General features: G+C 42.3%; 1 protein-coding gene and 1 long non-coding RNA gene across 3 annotated transcripts in view; both read right to left on the reverse strand.

Moving 5' to 3' along the window:
- Positions 1 to 2,121: 2,121 nt before the first annotated feature.
- Positions 2,122 to 15,655, reverse strand: part of LCP1 (lymphocyte cytosolic protein 1) — a 49,544-nt gene continuing 36,010 nt past the window's right edge. For both annotated transcript variants that reach the window (XM_085059745.1, XM_085059735.1), the window contains exons 8-16: positions 12,664 to 12,806; positions 10,563 to 10,658; positions 9,863 to 10,058; positions 9,602 to 9,680; positions 9,287 to 9,401; positions 8,328 to 8,461; positions 7,221 to 7,344; positions 4,983 to 5,107; positions 2,122 to 3,589 (exon numbers count right to left, since the gene is read on the reverse strand). In XM_085059745.1, coding sequence (XP_084915871.1) covers positions 3,457 to 3,589; positions 4,983 to 5,107; positions 7,221 to 7,344; positions 8,328 to 8,461; positions 9,287 to 9,401; positions 9,602 to 9,680; positions 9,863 to 10,058; positions 10,563 to 10,658; positions 12,664 to 12,806 — 1,145 coding nt within the window. In that variant the 3' untranslated portion in view covers positions 2,122 to 3,456. The remainder of the gene's footprint in view (positions 3,590 to 4,982; positions 5,108 to 7,220; positions 7,345 to 8,327; positions 8,462 to 9,286; positions 9,402 to 9,601; positions 9,681 to 9,862; positions 10,059 to 10,562; positions 10,659 to 12,663; positions 12,807 to 15,655) is intronic.
- On the reverse strand, positions 12,823 to 15,654 carry LOC146444722 (uncharacterized). The gene is made up of 3 exons (XR_014851928.1): positions 15,201 to 15,654; positions 15,031 to 15,108; positions 12,823 to 14,691 (listed from the first exon to the last, which is right to left on the reverse strand). It is a non-coding gene; the product is annotated as an uncharacterized LOC146444722 (long non-coding RNA).

Here is a 15,655-nt window from a genome sequence, read left to right on the forward strand (position 1 = left end):
TGCTTCTCATTTAGGCAGCAGTGGACACCAAGACCTGAAGTTTCTGATTAGGCTCATAACAGAATCAAGCTGCACTTAGAAGGATGAGAGATGTCAGGTTGGGGTTTTGGTTCAGTTCCAGCTCTGGAGGAAATAGAAACAACCCTTTCTGTACAAGAGCACAGCAACCAGCTGTACTGCTTGCTGTCCCCTTTCTAAGGCCAGAACACACGATTTCTAGCTAGGATAGATGATTTACAAGAAGGTGTAAAATCCTCATCATACAGCTAATTATGCTTTACTACACTATGGGGGGATATTTCCTTCTGAGTCCATCTGGTGATCAGACTGCACCCTGAAGCATGTGGATTGATTGCCCTCATGGTTTTTTCTTCTAGTTAGTCTAAATGCTGATGTTTTATTTTTATTCGTATGAATGTCTAAGCCTTTTTGAAGCATTGAAAATTATGATTAATTGTGCAATGAAAATCAATAATGGAAGTGCTTACAAAGCCAGCTTGATTTGGGAGTGAATCCCAAAGACAGCTGCTTTCTCTAAGAGTGATGGAGAAAGTTGGAGAAGAGCAACAGCAAAAAAAATCCAGATCCTGGTGGGTATTTTTGGTGATATTTGTCATGGGCTTAACCCCTTCAGCATCTGCTGAGAGCTTCATTACAGGCTGCTGTTACCAGTTCATGAAAGCAAAACCTCAAGTCCATCAAATAAATAAGAACACTAAATTAAACAGAAATGCACTGAAAAGTAAAGATGTTTATACTCCTAGACCAGAATGCAGCTATTCCCACACCTTCAGGGCTGTAACAGATTCGTTTTTCAAGTGAGATTCCAGAGACAGGGATGAAGACTTGGTAGGTATTTACTATAATATCCCTGCCAACAGCACTGACTCCCTTTTGCCCACGGGCTGATGCTGGCGTTGTGCCGAGGGTTAAATACCCAATTTTTTCTCCGTTTCTCAGAGGCTCGCACTCTGAGTGCGCTCCAGCCTGCCGGTCTCTAGCAGTCCGGTTGGAGTGAGTGCCATCTCGTGGTTAGCTCTCCGTGCTGCAGAGCTGCAGGCTGGCACTGCTGGAGATGGTGTTGCCAAAAGCAGCCTGCGGGCAGAGGACTAGCAACCGGGAGGGATGCGTGCCAGGGTGCCAGGCTCCGGCGCTGGGATGCTGAGGAGGAGGACGAAAAGCAGCCCCTTTCACAAAACATGATTCGAATAACAGCATACATCACCTGGCCCCTCTCCAGAGCCTGAAGTAGAGGCAGCTTTTGCTCTCCAGGGCCACTGAAATACTACGTCTTGCCTTGTGGAAATGCATGATGTATGGAAGCCTCCTCTCTCTGCCTATTTCAGCAGACTCCTCTAAAAATCCTACCCCTGTGCAAAAAGCTGAGCTGATAAATGCTGGTGAATGGAAAATCTCTGAAAATCCCCTCTACTCTCTGGGGATAACAAGTGCCTGCATTCATTTGGGCTCAAGGGAAAAGCCATCCTTCTCACCCTGCCATTTCCAATCTGTCATCTACTCCATCCTTCATGACTGCACTGAGTCTGGGGGGAGACGATCTCCCTGAAACAAGGAACCCAAATCAGGGCTGTCTTCAGGCAGGATTACCTGGTGCTTTCAGATCTACACCATCTATCCAACCAAAAATGGCCCCTTCAGCTTGCAAACAAACACACAATACATGGTCATCCCACCTGAGGGACATGCTGCAGTCACCGTTTCCTCTCTCTGTGTTACCTCTGAAGGACTCCCAAGTCAATCACAAAGGGACCACAAATCAATCACAAAGGCAGCTTCAAAGCTGCCTTTTCAGTGCCACCCCTCTTCTCTGGCAACAGCAAAGGAAGGGTGAAGAAAGAGGATGTTTGGTATTGCACCAAATGGGGAAATTCATACTGCAAGTCCAGCCAGCACTGTCCCATCTTTGGCAGTGTCTCAGAGCAGCATGTTCAGAAATGGCCGAGGAAATAATTCTTTCCATTCTCTGCAGTCTGTGGTTTCAATAATAATACAGAAGACACATTCTCAATGAGCCCACAGATTATTTTTACATCTGTCCCCATTTCAGCTCTATGACACACACTGACTAGCACATCCACAACTAAAAGAAAGGACTACAAATTTGGCTTTATAGAACATTTTATTTGGAGAGATTTCTCATGTCATTGAATATTGGTTTTTTATTAAGGCAGTTCTGAAGGGCTGAAGGAAAGGGGAGAGGGAGAGAACTGAGACTGTGTCAACAGGATTGCATTAAGGCAAAATTCCCTCCTTCTGCATTTCACCAATAAAATCCATGTAAAGGCCAGTAAACATCTCATGCCAAGGAAGAGATTCAGTGCAAATATATCCCACTGACTATCCACAGACAGGGCTAGGTCCTCAACTGAGGCAAATTGACAGTGCCTTGTTAGCTGCAAAGGAAACCTGATTTAGCTCTGTTGAGGATCCCAGCCTGGGTTCAGGAAAGCATTTTAGTATGCGTTTCTTATGCAAGCACAAGTATAAATGTTCTCCTGAATCAGAGCTGCAGCCCCTTGAGTGCAAGTCTGTGAAGTTATCAGAGTTTAATTTTTATTGACTATATAAATATGTCATTCTACATCCCTTTGGTTCACTTATTATATTGCTACTAACTGAGTACATTCCCTTAGTTTCTTTAACATGGCTTTCATTTCTATCATGCTTTGCAATCTGTTTAAGTGTATTATGACATAAAAATGAATTATCCTTTGGAGGATATTTGTTGCAAAGGTTCCAGATTTTGGGTGTTCTTGGAGGACCAGGCTGCAGTGTGGTTTTTCCAGTGAGCAGTAATGTAATCTGCGAGTAATGCCGTGTATGGCAGAGGCATAACTTGCAGGGAAAACTACTGCTCAGTTTACATACCAGCAACACATCACAGACACCAAACACTTCTTTCCACAAGAATTTCCTCAGAGGATCCTACCATTCCAAAAATATAGTCACTACTACTTGCATTGGCTTGGGGAAACCCATTTTGTTGTCCCAGGTGCAAACTGAAAGTAGGTATGCCAGAAATGCTATGAAAAGCATGACAACGTTTTCAGGCAGAAGCAGGGTATAACATTTCATAGTCCTAAAAAGCCACCTCTGTCAGAGGTCTAGATGACCTCTGACAGAAAACCCTGGTATCCATTAATAATAAAAGGATATGCTTAGGCCTTGGTGTTGAAAACTTATTTAGGAATATGGAATGGTTATATCTAGCAAAGTGGAAAATAAGGCAAAGAAATCAAGCACATATTACTGTTCAAAACAAAATATTTCCTGGATACACATGAATACACGACTTCTGTAGTATCTGGAACCATGTATAGCATTCATGCCTTAAAGGCATGAGCACCCTGCATATTTCTTTGATACAGAGAAGAGCATTCAGTTTGAAGGAATCTAAAGGGTGAATAAGAGGCATCAGTGCAAGTCTTTTGTGCTTTAAACTTTCTTCATGCCTTTTCCCATAAGGCAAGCAAACACTGTCATGACCATTTTGGGTTTTACTTCAACCAGATCTTCTGGGAGGGCATAGACTCTTGCTCCAATTTTTCTTGCCATAGAGATGGCATATCTGCATTGCAGGAGTGGGGAAAAAAAGGAAAAAATAAAGACGGAAATTAGTACAGTAGCAATAATTTCCCCCCTGTTAAGTGTTTTACATGATCAATACCAGAGTGGGTTTCACTGATTCACCAAAGTTAAACTTTGGAATGTATGATATGTTCATAATAAAGTACATTTCTAATAAAAGGTAGAGTGCATTTCCCCATGGTAAGAGCACTAGTTATCTGCAGGATGGGAGACTGCAGGTCAGATCCTGGTATGAAACATTTGATCTTCCATCCCCTAAAACATTATCCTCACAACCAGCCATTCCAGTCTTACTCCCCCTCAGTCTCTGAGACTCAGACTTTACTCATAAACAAACTTGCAAGGATGGAAGCAGAAGGCTGATGTCAGTGGAGATTAGGGTTTTTGGAAATCAGCTTTTGGGGACTTGTTTCAGTCATACCCAGAATGTGCAAGTTGACATTCCCATCTCCCTGCTCAGAGCCACTGGCTGTTCTCCAGTGGGTTTGTCTCTTCTCTCTATTTTTTTCATTAAAAAAAGCTAGAAAATCCCAGGTTCTTCCCACTTGAGAGCACATACCTTTGTGAAATTTTCCCCCAAATGCAGAGAAGCATTGGGAGCGTGGGGGAATGGGAGTGGGTAATGAGGAAAAGAACAGCAGAGGAATGATGAAATAAAGTACAGAGAAAAGCACACACAGGATTGTGAGGAAAGAAAGAAAATAGATGGTAGGAAATTGAAGGGAAAAAGAACAGTGGGAAAAGCCTTTACAAAAATGATGGCAGCTCTGATTCCTTTACAGTCATCCTTTTCTCCTTTGTAGTTACTGCATAGAAAAGGAGAAGTTAAACTGATGATCAGACCAGAAGGTGATCTGTGTAACTCTGAAAGGAGAGGGAGATGCCTCCAGAATTGACTCTCTGCTAGGAAATCGTTTGCATTCAGGGAAAAAAATCAATATCTGCATCTGCAGAAACAGTTTTTCAGGCATGAATCCTGTCCTCCCCTTTCTCTCTTAAATATGCCCTTGTTCCACCTGTAGGTGATTAAAGAGCTATCATGACCTCTAATCCCTGTTTTCCATGGCTCACTATTGTTGGCATTGTTCCCTGATCTCTGAAAGAATTTTATATTTAATATGAGAAAATAGGAGCTTGTGAAGCCAAGTGATTTTAATCCTTTCAAGGGATTTATAAAGCTGGAACTACAACATTACACACTCCATTTCCATTGATAGTCTTTTTACTACCTAACTCCTAGCCTTCACACTTCTAACTCTAGGGGCATTTCTCAATTGAGGTTGTGCCAGATGAGAATGACAGCAGAGCAGTTTTCAGAGTTAGGCAAGCCTGAGCAGGTAACTCATGTTAAATGTCACTTGGCAGAAACATACTTAGCATTATTTAGTTTCTCCTCATCATTCAGGTCCTCTGTTTTCAAGAGGTCATACTTGATTGATCCTGGTTGAATGGCATCAATGAGATCCAGGACTGGCATGCTGGTGCTGATTTTGCTATCCTGCAGAGGTGAAAAATAAAATTAAATGCAATAACAGGATAACAGAACTCCCACAGAGCCAGAGTCTAGACTCAAGAGCAATGGACAGTTCTAATACCATTTAGATCTTCACAAAGATCTGCTCAGAATAATCTTTTATCTAAGGCAGACTAAGAACTCTTTCAAGGATCTTTTTTTACCCAATGGATGAAACATCACAGAATCGTTTAGGTTGGAGAAGACTTTTATGATCGAGTCCACCTTAGTCTAGCACTTTGAAGTCCACCACTAAACCATGTCCCTAAGCACCACATCTACACGTTTTTTAAATCCTCCAGGGGTGGTGACTCACTTCACTGAGCAGCCTGTCACAGGGCTTGACAGCCCTTCAAGGGAAAAAGTTTTCTGTAATATCCAATATAAATCTCTCCATGCCATTTCCAAACTCAAGAGCATTTCCTCCCATCCAGTCACTTGTTACCTGGGAGAACAGACTGACCCCCACTTGGCCACAACCCTCCTTTCAGGCAGTTGTAGAGAGTGATAAGATTACCCCTGAGCCTCCTTTTCTCCAGGATAAACAACCCCAGCTCCCTCAGCTGCTCCTCATAGGACTTGTGCTCCTGACCCTTCCCCAGCTCCACCGCCCTTCTCTGGACTTGTTGCAGCACCTCTTTGTCCTTCTTGCAGTGAGGGGCCAAGAACTGAACACAGGATTTGAAGTGTGGTTTCACCAGTGCCAAAGACAGGGGGACAATCCCTGCCCTGGTCCTGTGCGCCACACTGTTGCTGATCCAGGCCAGGATGCCATTGGCCTTCTTGGCCACCTGGGCACTGCTGGGTCATGTCCAGCTGCTGTCAACCAGCACTCCCCGGTTCTTTCTTGCTGGGCAGCTTTCCAGCCACTCTTCCCCAAGCCTGCAGTGCTGCAGGGGTTGTTGTGACCCAAGTGCAGGACCCAGCACTTGGCCTTGCTGAGCCTCATACAGTTGGCCTCAGCCCATTGATCCAGCCTGTCCAGATCCCTCTGCAGAGCTTTCCTGCCTTCCAGCAGATCAACACTCCCACCCAACTTGGCGTCCTCTGCAAGCTGACTGAGGGTGTGCTTGATCCCCTTGTCCAGACCAGCAATAAAAGTGTTAAACAGGACTGGCCCCAATACTGGGCCCTGGGGACACCACTGGTGACAGGCCACCAGCTGGATGTAACTCCATTCAGCACCACTCTCTGGGCCTGGCCATCCAGACTTTACCCAGCAAGCGGTGCACCTGCCCAAGCCATGAGCAGCCAGTTTCTCCAGGAGCATGCTGTGGTAAAGTGTCAAAGGCTTCACTAAAATCCAGGCAGACAACATCCACAACCTTTCCCTCATCCATTAAGCAGGTCACCTTGTCACAGATCACAATGTCATTAAAGCAGAAGATGGGGTGCAGGGCTAGTGCATTTGCTTCCTGTGGGGAGATGACACTGATACACTTCTACTGATGGGAAGTGAGAGGGGGAGCAGCTGTGTGATTCCTGAACTCATTACATGAATTTTGATGGATCTGTTCTTGCCGGGTGCAAAGTGCTGATTTATATCCACTGAGTGTTCCCTAGCTTGGGAAGCACCATAGATACATTAGCAGAATTGGAAGCTCTCTAGAGTTAGTCCACCTCTGTGTTTGTATGGTACCTTGCAAAATAGGGCAAGGTACCCCTGAATGGTACTACCAAGTTATAAATGTATTGCTATTGTTCATTTTAATGCTGTCATTTGTAATTGCTATTGATTCATAACCAACAGCACAGCAGTTCTTGCTTAATTCCAGTCATCATTCCTGTCTCCATCCTTTGCTTTCCCATGCCAGGCTGGAATCCAAGGTGTTTTCTGTTGTGATCATGTAATATTTCCAATACTTTTTCACAATAAAGTCCCTTGAATAAAACCAGTGTATTTGAACAAGCTTTCAAAAGGGAATGAAAAATAATCAAGCAATGTAGTGAGTTGTATCATAATGTAAAGCATGTCTGTGCACATGCATATACACATCTATATACAGGCAACATATATAACATACACACAATCACACTGAACACATGAACACATGAACAAGAATCCTGAGCAGAAGCTTAAAAAAACCCAAAATTGTACCTTGAAACTGGAGATGGTTGAATCCTTCCCGGCTGCAGTCAGTGTTTCGTTGACCCAGCTGACAATTATTTCATCATTGACCTTCTCTCCACCACCAATGTCTTCAAGGATATTCAAGGTGTACCTTAAGAGGCAAGCCAGGATATTTGCTCAAAGTCTGCTGTAACCTCAGAACTGTCCTGTGTGTGCACAGCTTGATTGGGATCACCCCAACACTCCTCTTTGACCTGATATTCCTCTGCCTCACACAAACTCACAGTGCATATGATTTATATTATAACAGAGTATTTAATCTAATTAGTGTAATTCATACCCAATTCCTTAATCAATGTTTTGGGCATGTTAAAAGTTTTGGTTACTTAAAATTCCTGGAAGGTCCCTCTTAATATATCTCATTGTAAATTACTCATTCTCGTAGTGCTTAAAAAATTATCACTGACCTTAGAGATAGAAGGGAATCCTGCTCACCTAAGATTGACCTTCAGCACAAAAACAAGACTGGAATATTTTGCTTATATGTCAGCATACATCTTGCAAAGATATCCCAAATTGATTGTAAGTAATCACCTCATCCCTATTTTAATTATCTTACTGATAAACCTATACTTTTCTCTGTAGTCTGAATTTAGTCTGTATTCACTTCCTAACTACTGGGTCTCTTTCCTCTCAGTTATGGGGCTCTTAAACACAAAGAAAATTACATTGAAATGGGGAGAGTTACTGAGTTGTACCCACTTCAGAGAGCAGGTAAGAAAACTTGTGCATCAATTCCTTGTTTCTGGTACATTCTGCCCATTCCCTGATACAGTGACCTTTTAACTTCTTTTCCTCTCTTCCAAGCAATAAACATTTATTCTTGCTATACAGATAATGGCAATAATAATCTTCTGCATGAGCTGACTGTAATGGCCTTGCCCACAAGATGTGCTCTGATCACATCCTTAACTAGGAGTGAGCAGAAGGTCATTCTGCCTTTGCACATAAGCACAAAGAGAGGAGTTAGAAGGCCGTAGCCTGCAGAGCCTTCTCAGTGATAGCATCAGGAAACCATTGCAATGCAAACTGAGCTTACCAAAATGCTCTGAAGCTCATGGTTGGCTCCCCTACCTTCTCATCAACTGCCAGACTAAGGCCAGCGTCAGTGTACGGTTTCCTTCATTCAGATCTTGCCCAGCAATGCCAACAAGGGAAAATTTGGCTTGATTCTTTCCCAGCTCCACTGCGTAGTTGCAGTTTTCAAGCTGTTAATGGCAGAGTCAGTTGTGCGGTTCAAAAATATAGAAAAAAAAGGAAAGAAGACAAGACACTGTTACTTTAAATTCTTTGGATCACTCAGCCCAGATCCTCCTGGGCAAACAGGAACTTTGGGGCTCTGTGATAACATAGCTTTTTGAGTACCAGCAGGATCTCCATCCAAAAATACCATTGTAAAGAGTTAACACAGCACAAAATGCTACATTTCACTATCAGGGCCTGAAAAGCAGATTGCCCTGGAAAATAAAAATGTATGGCTCATGGGTACCTCCACCATCACAGCATTGCACTGAGACAAAGGATTAGTGTCCCAGCCAATATTTTAGATTGGTTGATCGCTCTGGTCTAACTGGATGTAATTACTCATCCAGATAGTTGGGAGAAAGCTCTGTATTTAGCAGCAACTGTTTGATCATTTCTTGATGCATCTGATCAAGAATGCTTATCATCACTGTCTTCATTTGATGTGGAGGGCAGTGATCCAGACAGCTGCAATTGCGGTCCAGATGCATTATAATCGGTGCCTAAAACAATAGTAAAAGGGATCTGCAAGTACAGTTTTTAAATACTGATGCAAAATTGTCAAGTCTTTTTACTTGACAAAAATTTTTCACCTGTAAACAGAGCGAGTGAGTTAAATGTATGTTTCTTTTTTGGGATGAAAAATTATCCACTGACTAAGCAAAAAAATCATTTAAGGTGCTGTACTTGGGACTGGAGAGCAACATGAATACCCACATTGCTTTTTGAAATTATATAGACATTTACTGAGGATAAGGCATCAATACTGGAGCCATTCCAGCTTTTTGTACCTTCTTCATGTTGCCACCCAATTTAGGATATGGTGGTTTGTTCACCCTGTTCCAGTCTACTGGCACTTTGATCTTTTCATAGAGTTGGAAGATAACCAAAGCATCTGACAGATCACTGAAAACAAGAAAATATATATATCATTGTCCAAAGAATAGAGGAAATAAACACAACTCAACTATTACCAGAGGTAAACTCAGTTTCCCAGGAAACACAAAGAAGCATATATTCTTACAGGGCCCAAAAGTTTTTATGTTTTTGCAAACAACCTGCCCTCTGTATTTATCATCTGAAGGAAGGGTAATACCTCATCTTACCTATATAAGTGATTTACACGTGGATTAACACCAAGGGAGTTCATCCAATTCCTAAATGTCCTTTCTTCCCTTGTCTCACCTAAAACAACAGATACATCAATCAAAGGCCTGCAGAACACAACACTTCAGTAATGTAAGTGTGTTGGGAAGAAATCCAAACTCAGAATTTACAGAGCACTGAATCATGAACAGAAGGAGACACAGGTTGACATGAGAAATAAGAAAGTATGGTGCACCATGAGATATTTGCATTTTCCTGACCTTCAATGGAGCTCCAGTCGATATCCTGGTTCTCTGGCTTGTGCAGGGCAGGGTATTTGTTGAACAAGTTGGCGATGAAGGCCAGATTGAGCTTGGGGTTCCCGCGGACGACGTCGGTGGCAGTGACGAACTGGCGGCAGCCGAGGCGCTCAGCCTGCTGCAGCATGCACTCGGCTCGCTGCACGTCATCCTTCTCCTGCCCGGCACAGAATGGGACATCAGCCTCACCCCACACCCACTCGGGCTCTCCGTGTGGGGATCGAGCTCCTAAAGCAGGTCCTTGATGGATTTATTTTCCTACTTTTCCCACTTTTCCCACTTTTCTCACTTTTACTAACAAGTCTGTGTTTTCAAATGGCCTTTGCCTACGATTCAATTATCGCATCATATTGCTTTTACAGCCATATTTCGTATTAAATGTGAGAGTTTGATGAAATTAAAAATAAATTATACACTTGTTACATGCTAGTAGTTTATCAGTGTGGTTAAATGGTTGCTGAAGTTTCAGAGTTAATATCTAAGAAAAATCCAAACACATAATTTAATTCTTTGGAAGCTTAGGTTTCTGAAACACAAGATCATGTTGAAATGCTAGAAAGAATTTGCTTGTTCTGACATCCCAGTGCAGCCCTGTGTTGGCCAGCAGTGCAAGTAACAGACAGAAAATATCGGCATTTACTCCAAACTTATCTCATCTTACCCTTAATCCTGACATGTCAATAGTAATAGCTGGAATGCCTTCTTCATCTCCCTTGGGGGCGACTTGGTTCAGCAAATGGTAATAAGCTCTGGAGTCCTGTGACAGACAGAGAAATTAAAGGGAAGAAAAATTACATCTAAAGCTCAGCCTTTGCATACCAGTGCTCCCCTGAACAATGTGCCTGCATGCTTCATTTTTATTACATCGATCACTGGGCTACATAATTAAATTAATTAAGCTGGAAGCACTTAGCGATTCCTGCTTTATGCTGTGTTTGCCAGATCTGTTTCTTCCCTGAGCCAATATATATGTGCTGCAGAATGCCCAACACATGAGACAAAATTCTGTGTGTTGCACTTACAGAAAAGACAGCAACAACAAAAAAGTATCAGAATTTACTTAATCTAAACATAAAATTAGAGGTAAGAAAATGCATACCTTTATAATGCTGTAGAAGTCAGGCTGCTGAGCGTTTAATAAAAGAAAATGCAGAAGGAGAAAGCAGATGTTTAAAGTGGATTTCAAAGCAAGGCTGGAACAGTTGTGGAAGAGAAAGCATAGTTTTCAAGGACAAAAGTTAAAACTGACAACAGTATCAGCATTTTTCAGGCAAAAGGGCAGGAACAAGACAAGGATATAACATGTTGTGTCTTTAATCTTTTGTGAAATACAATGCTGCTTCCATATGTGGAAAATATTAACTCACTTCAAAAATAGTTCAAAGAACTGAAAATAAAGCTACATGTCATGTCTAGGGACTTGACTAACTAACCCAAATAATGCTCTTCAAAATACAAAGCAGACTACCTGAATTATTTTAAATATTTTACATCTGCATTACTATGCACCATATCTAGAAAGTGGTTATTTACAACAGAAGTGAGATGGGGAGACAGACTTATTTAGACAATATCTGTAAACACTGAAATTTTGTGTGTGCCTTATTTTCCAACTGTAAATACTGTAATTGCAATTTAGCTTTCAATTGTAGATAGGATTTCATCAGTTGCAGCGTAGTCCTTTTGGCCAGCCCAAGGAAAGATGGGAAAGACTCCATTCCCTTCCCTTTCTATGGATAATCTCCAGTCACCTCCACCCAGTGAACCAAAAATCTGCTACAATAAAAATTGTATTGTCAAATGTGACTCTCTACCCCTCCTGTTGCCCTCACTGGTGGGTTTTTTTCTGTATTTCAATTAAATGCTTGTGCTTAAACTTCAATCCCTAGTGAAGACTACAATCAGGTATCTCTGGAGCTGGATTTTTCCCCATGCTGTTCTGGGAGCAGATGAGTCAGGTCATGGCTGGTGAGGTTGGTGTGCTGGCCAATGCCTAGCTTTCCTGGAAGCCAGCTCAGAACCCTCCCTTTTACACCCCCTGCAGCTCTGGAATGCTGGCTGGCCTCACACTGGGTTTAGAAATTCATCCCTGGGCACCACTGAGGTTCAGATACACCTGTCTGGGAACAATGGAGGTCCTACAGAGAAAGCCCTGCTGAAATCTGCGCCCACAAGCCCACAAAGTCCTGAGTATGGGAAATAATGGTGCACAGACTCCACACCCACCCTTGCAAGTGTCACTCAGTCTAGCTGTAGTATTTTGAATAGTCCAAATGAATTAAAACTCGTGGTAAGTACATTCAGGGCTATAGCAAAGGTTGGGACAGAGGAGGACATAGGCCAGGTGAAGGAAAGATCAAGTGGGGGAATTGGAAACGGCCAATCATCTTTCTCTATGTGTTTGAGTAAGTTCCAGGCTTTTCCAAACCATAGTCAGGTCAAGAGTTATTTAAAGACACTTGGGAAGGAGGAGAGCAATAGAGGCAAGGATCTGAAAATATAGTGTTCATATGCCCTATCCAGAGCAAGAGATTTGGTGTACTGGGGCTGGCAGTGATGACTGGGAGGTCAGGAGAAAGAAGAGGAATACTACTGAGTGGAAAGGTAAACCCCAACGAAAGCATTTAATGTACCCAGCTCCATGGGCTTGACAGAGCAGTCTCAAGCTGCTTGGATTGTTACAGTGCACAATCTCTGTATGGAGAACAGGAATTTGGGTGTGGAGCTGCTGTTTTGCTTTTGTTGCTAAGTGTTTCTCATACCTTGATGTCTGAACTGAAGTTGTTGACCTTGTTGCATCCTGCGTTTTCCAGGTGATAGTTTGCCCACCTCAGCAGCAGATCCTCTGGAGACAACTTCATCAGATCCTCCAGGCTCTCTCCTTCTCTCAGAAGAGCAATCAAGGCTAAGCAGGGAAAAAAACAAAAAAAAACCCCATAAAAATAATTATGTGAATACTTGTTGAGGAAAATGTATAACTGTTTTCTCTCTTTCACATTTTCCTACCCTAATTTCTAAATTTGAGTGGCCAAAATGTTGCCAAAATTCAAGCTGGGTTAGCGTGACAGAGGCTGTAAACAGATAAAAGGTCTCATCAATAAAATGAGGACAAGGCTGTAATTTGTGTATCTAGTAGTGGCTCATAGCCAAGTGGAAGACAATTTCAGTGTAGTCTAAGAACTACCCACAAGCTATAAGGATCTAGACAGCATTCCCTGCAATGAGCAGGGACATCTTCAACTAAATCAGTTTGCTCAGAGCCCCATTTGACATGACTTCGAATGTTTCTAGGGATGGGGCATCTACCACCTCTGTGGGCAACCTCTGCCAGTATTTCACCACTTTCATTGCAAAAAATTCTTCTTTATATCCAGTCTAAATCTACCTTCTTTTGTTTAAAACCATTAGCCCTTTTGCTATTGCAACAGGCCCTGCTAAAAAGTTTGTTGTCATCTTTCTCACTAGCCCCTTTAGGTAATGGAAGGCTGCAATAAAGTCTCCCTGGAGCCTTCTCTTCTCCAGGCTGGACAATCCCAGCTCTCTCAGCCTGTCTCCCTAGGAGTGCCCCAGCACCCTGAGCCTTTCTGTGGCCCTCCTCTGGACCCACTGCAACAGGTCCAAGTCTTTCCTGTCCTGAGAAGTCCAGAGCTGGATGCAGTGATGTTGAGTGCAGGGGCAAGCTTGGAATGAAAATATGAACGCAGACTTTCTGCAGCTTAGATGAAAGAAATCTCAGTGGCCTTCACACTGAAACTGGATTTATACAGGTATTCTGAAACACTTGCACGTGACTTCATGGGCTTGTGGGCCAGTAGGGTTAACTCATCTGTCATTTGGAGGAGAAAACCTATTTATATAGAAAAATTCTTACAGTATTTATGTTCTTTAAGAGGAGAAACAGGCACAAAGGAAGGATTGACCCTTGCAGTATGTTCAGCTGATCTCTGGAACATGAAAGGCTTTAGAACAATTTTTGAAAAGAGCTAACATGGAAACTACTTAATAATGTGGTAAAAAGGGAGAGTGTGTTACACTACTCTAATCTTTCAGTATCTTTTGTCAGTCCTTGAATGCATTATGGATTGGCTAAATAAAGGAAACAGTGGAAACATGCTAGAGCTGGAATAACATAGATAATTTTATATAGGGTGCAATGGGGTTAAACTGGACCAGAGGGTGATAATAGAAGCATTTGAAAGTAGACAGAGGATTTTATGAAGACAACAATGTTAATTCTGTGAGAAGGCGGAAAGAAGGATTCTTGTGCAGTTGATTGTGGATTGATTTTTGGATTAATGTTTTCTCTTTTTTTTTTTTTTGCATCAATTATCTTGGCACAAATACTTGCAATGGGCTAAAAATGTGAAGTTGATATTCACTAGGTGGCAGAGTCAATACAGAGGACGATCAGGAAATCACACAGAATGAACTAGATGACAGTAATAAAAATGGAATTCAATTTAATAGTGCCATGTTCAAAGATGTTCACTGGGGAATTGATATGAATAACTGCTATTAGCTAAAAGCTTCTACGAACCTTTTAGGAGGAGAACAACTTGAGTGTATTAGATGTCTTCTAAGCTACTCTGAGCCATCATTTGATATGGCCAAGGGAAAATCCAATGTGCATCCCAGTGCATCCCAGGAAATTCCCATAGAGGGTGGCATGTACTACTGCCTTGATATCATGTGCTCATGAAAGTTCATTGGAAATACAGGGTTCCATGTTCAAGAAAGGGGAATTTTACCTGAAACAGCTTCAGGGAAAGGCTCTCAGGGAAAGAGAGAACCTGAAAAGAAATCAAAATTTTCTCGGCTTGCCTAGTCTTAGATGAGAAGTGAGGGAGAAAACACGAGAAAAAAAAATAGCAAACTAGCATGGCAAAGCTACCTACAAAGGTATGGGAACTGGTGGCTCTGTCAATGAAAGGGACAGAAATAGAAAGGGGTGAGGCAATGAAGGTAACACCTGCAGAGAAACTGGAGGAAATAAGTGTCACTGTTGTGTGAGAGCTGGATGGGAGTTTGTGTTATATGGGAAGAGGATGAGAAAACTGGGTTTGTTTAACCTGGAAAGAGGTTTGAGAAGAGAGTAAGTATTGTCTTCAACCATTACAGAGGGGCCAGACCTGCATTTTCCCAGTATGCACAGCAAAAGGAAGAGGAGCTGTGGACACAAGGTGCCAGAAGGGAAATTCCAACTAGATCTAAGAAAAAAAAAATCAGAGCAAGAGTGGTTAGGCTCTGGAACAGGCTGCCCAGAAAACACTGGAAAAGGCCCTGAGCAACCTTATCTGACCTTAAGAAATTGTACTGCTGAAAGCAGGGAGCTGCATGGCTGCTTCACGTCTCCAGGGTGGTTCTCCAGAGGTTCCTTCCAGCCTAAATTATTCTATGGTTCTATAACTATGATTTCACAAAGAAAGAGGAGATGTTTGGCAATCAAGAGCAACAAAGAGCCAAGCTTCCTGAATGCAGATTTTCTTTTTCCAGATTTAGGGCCAAAACATCAATATTCTTGTATGTAGACCACCATTCCTGACCCAATGAGCATGAAAAGGCTCTGAACACACAAATCTACAGAAAGCCCTGGACTTTCGAGTGCTGAAACTTGTGAAAAGCAAGGAAAATTAGAACAGCCAAGAAAAGAGACAACAAATGCTTGAAGAAAAAAAATTAGGATTTTTTAATTAAAGAGCTTCATCCTACAGACTGTGCAGTGGTAACAGTGGAGCACTGAAAGGAAGAGCCATA

The sequence above is a fragment of the Lichenostomus cassidix genome, chromosome 1 (assembly GCF_008360975.1).
Source record: "Lichenostomus cassidix isolate B80296 chromosome 1, HeHo_3.0, whole genome shotgun sequence".
NCBI classification, from domain to species: domain Eukaryota; kingdom Metazoa; phylum Chordata; class Aves; order Passeriformes; family Meliphagidae; genus Lichenostomus; species Lichenostomus cassidix.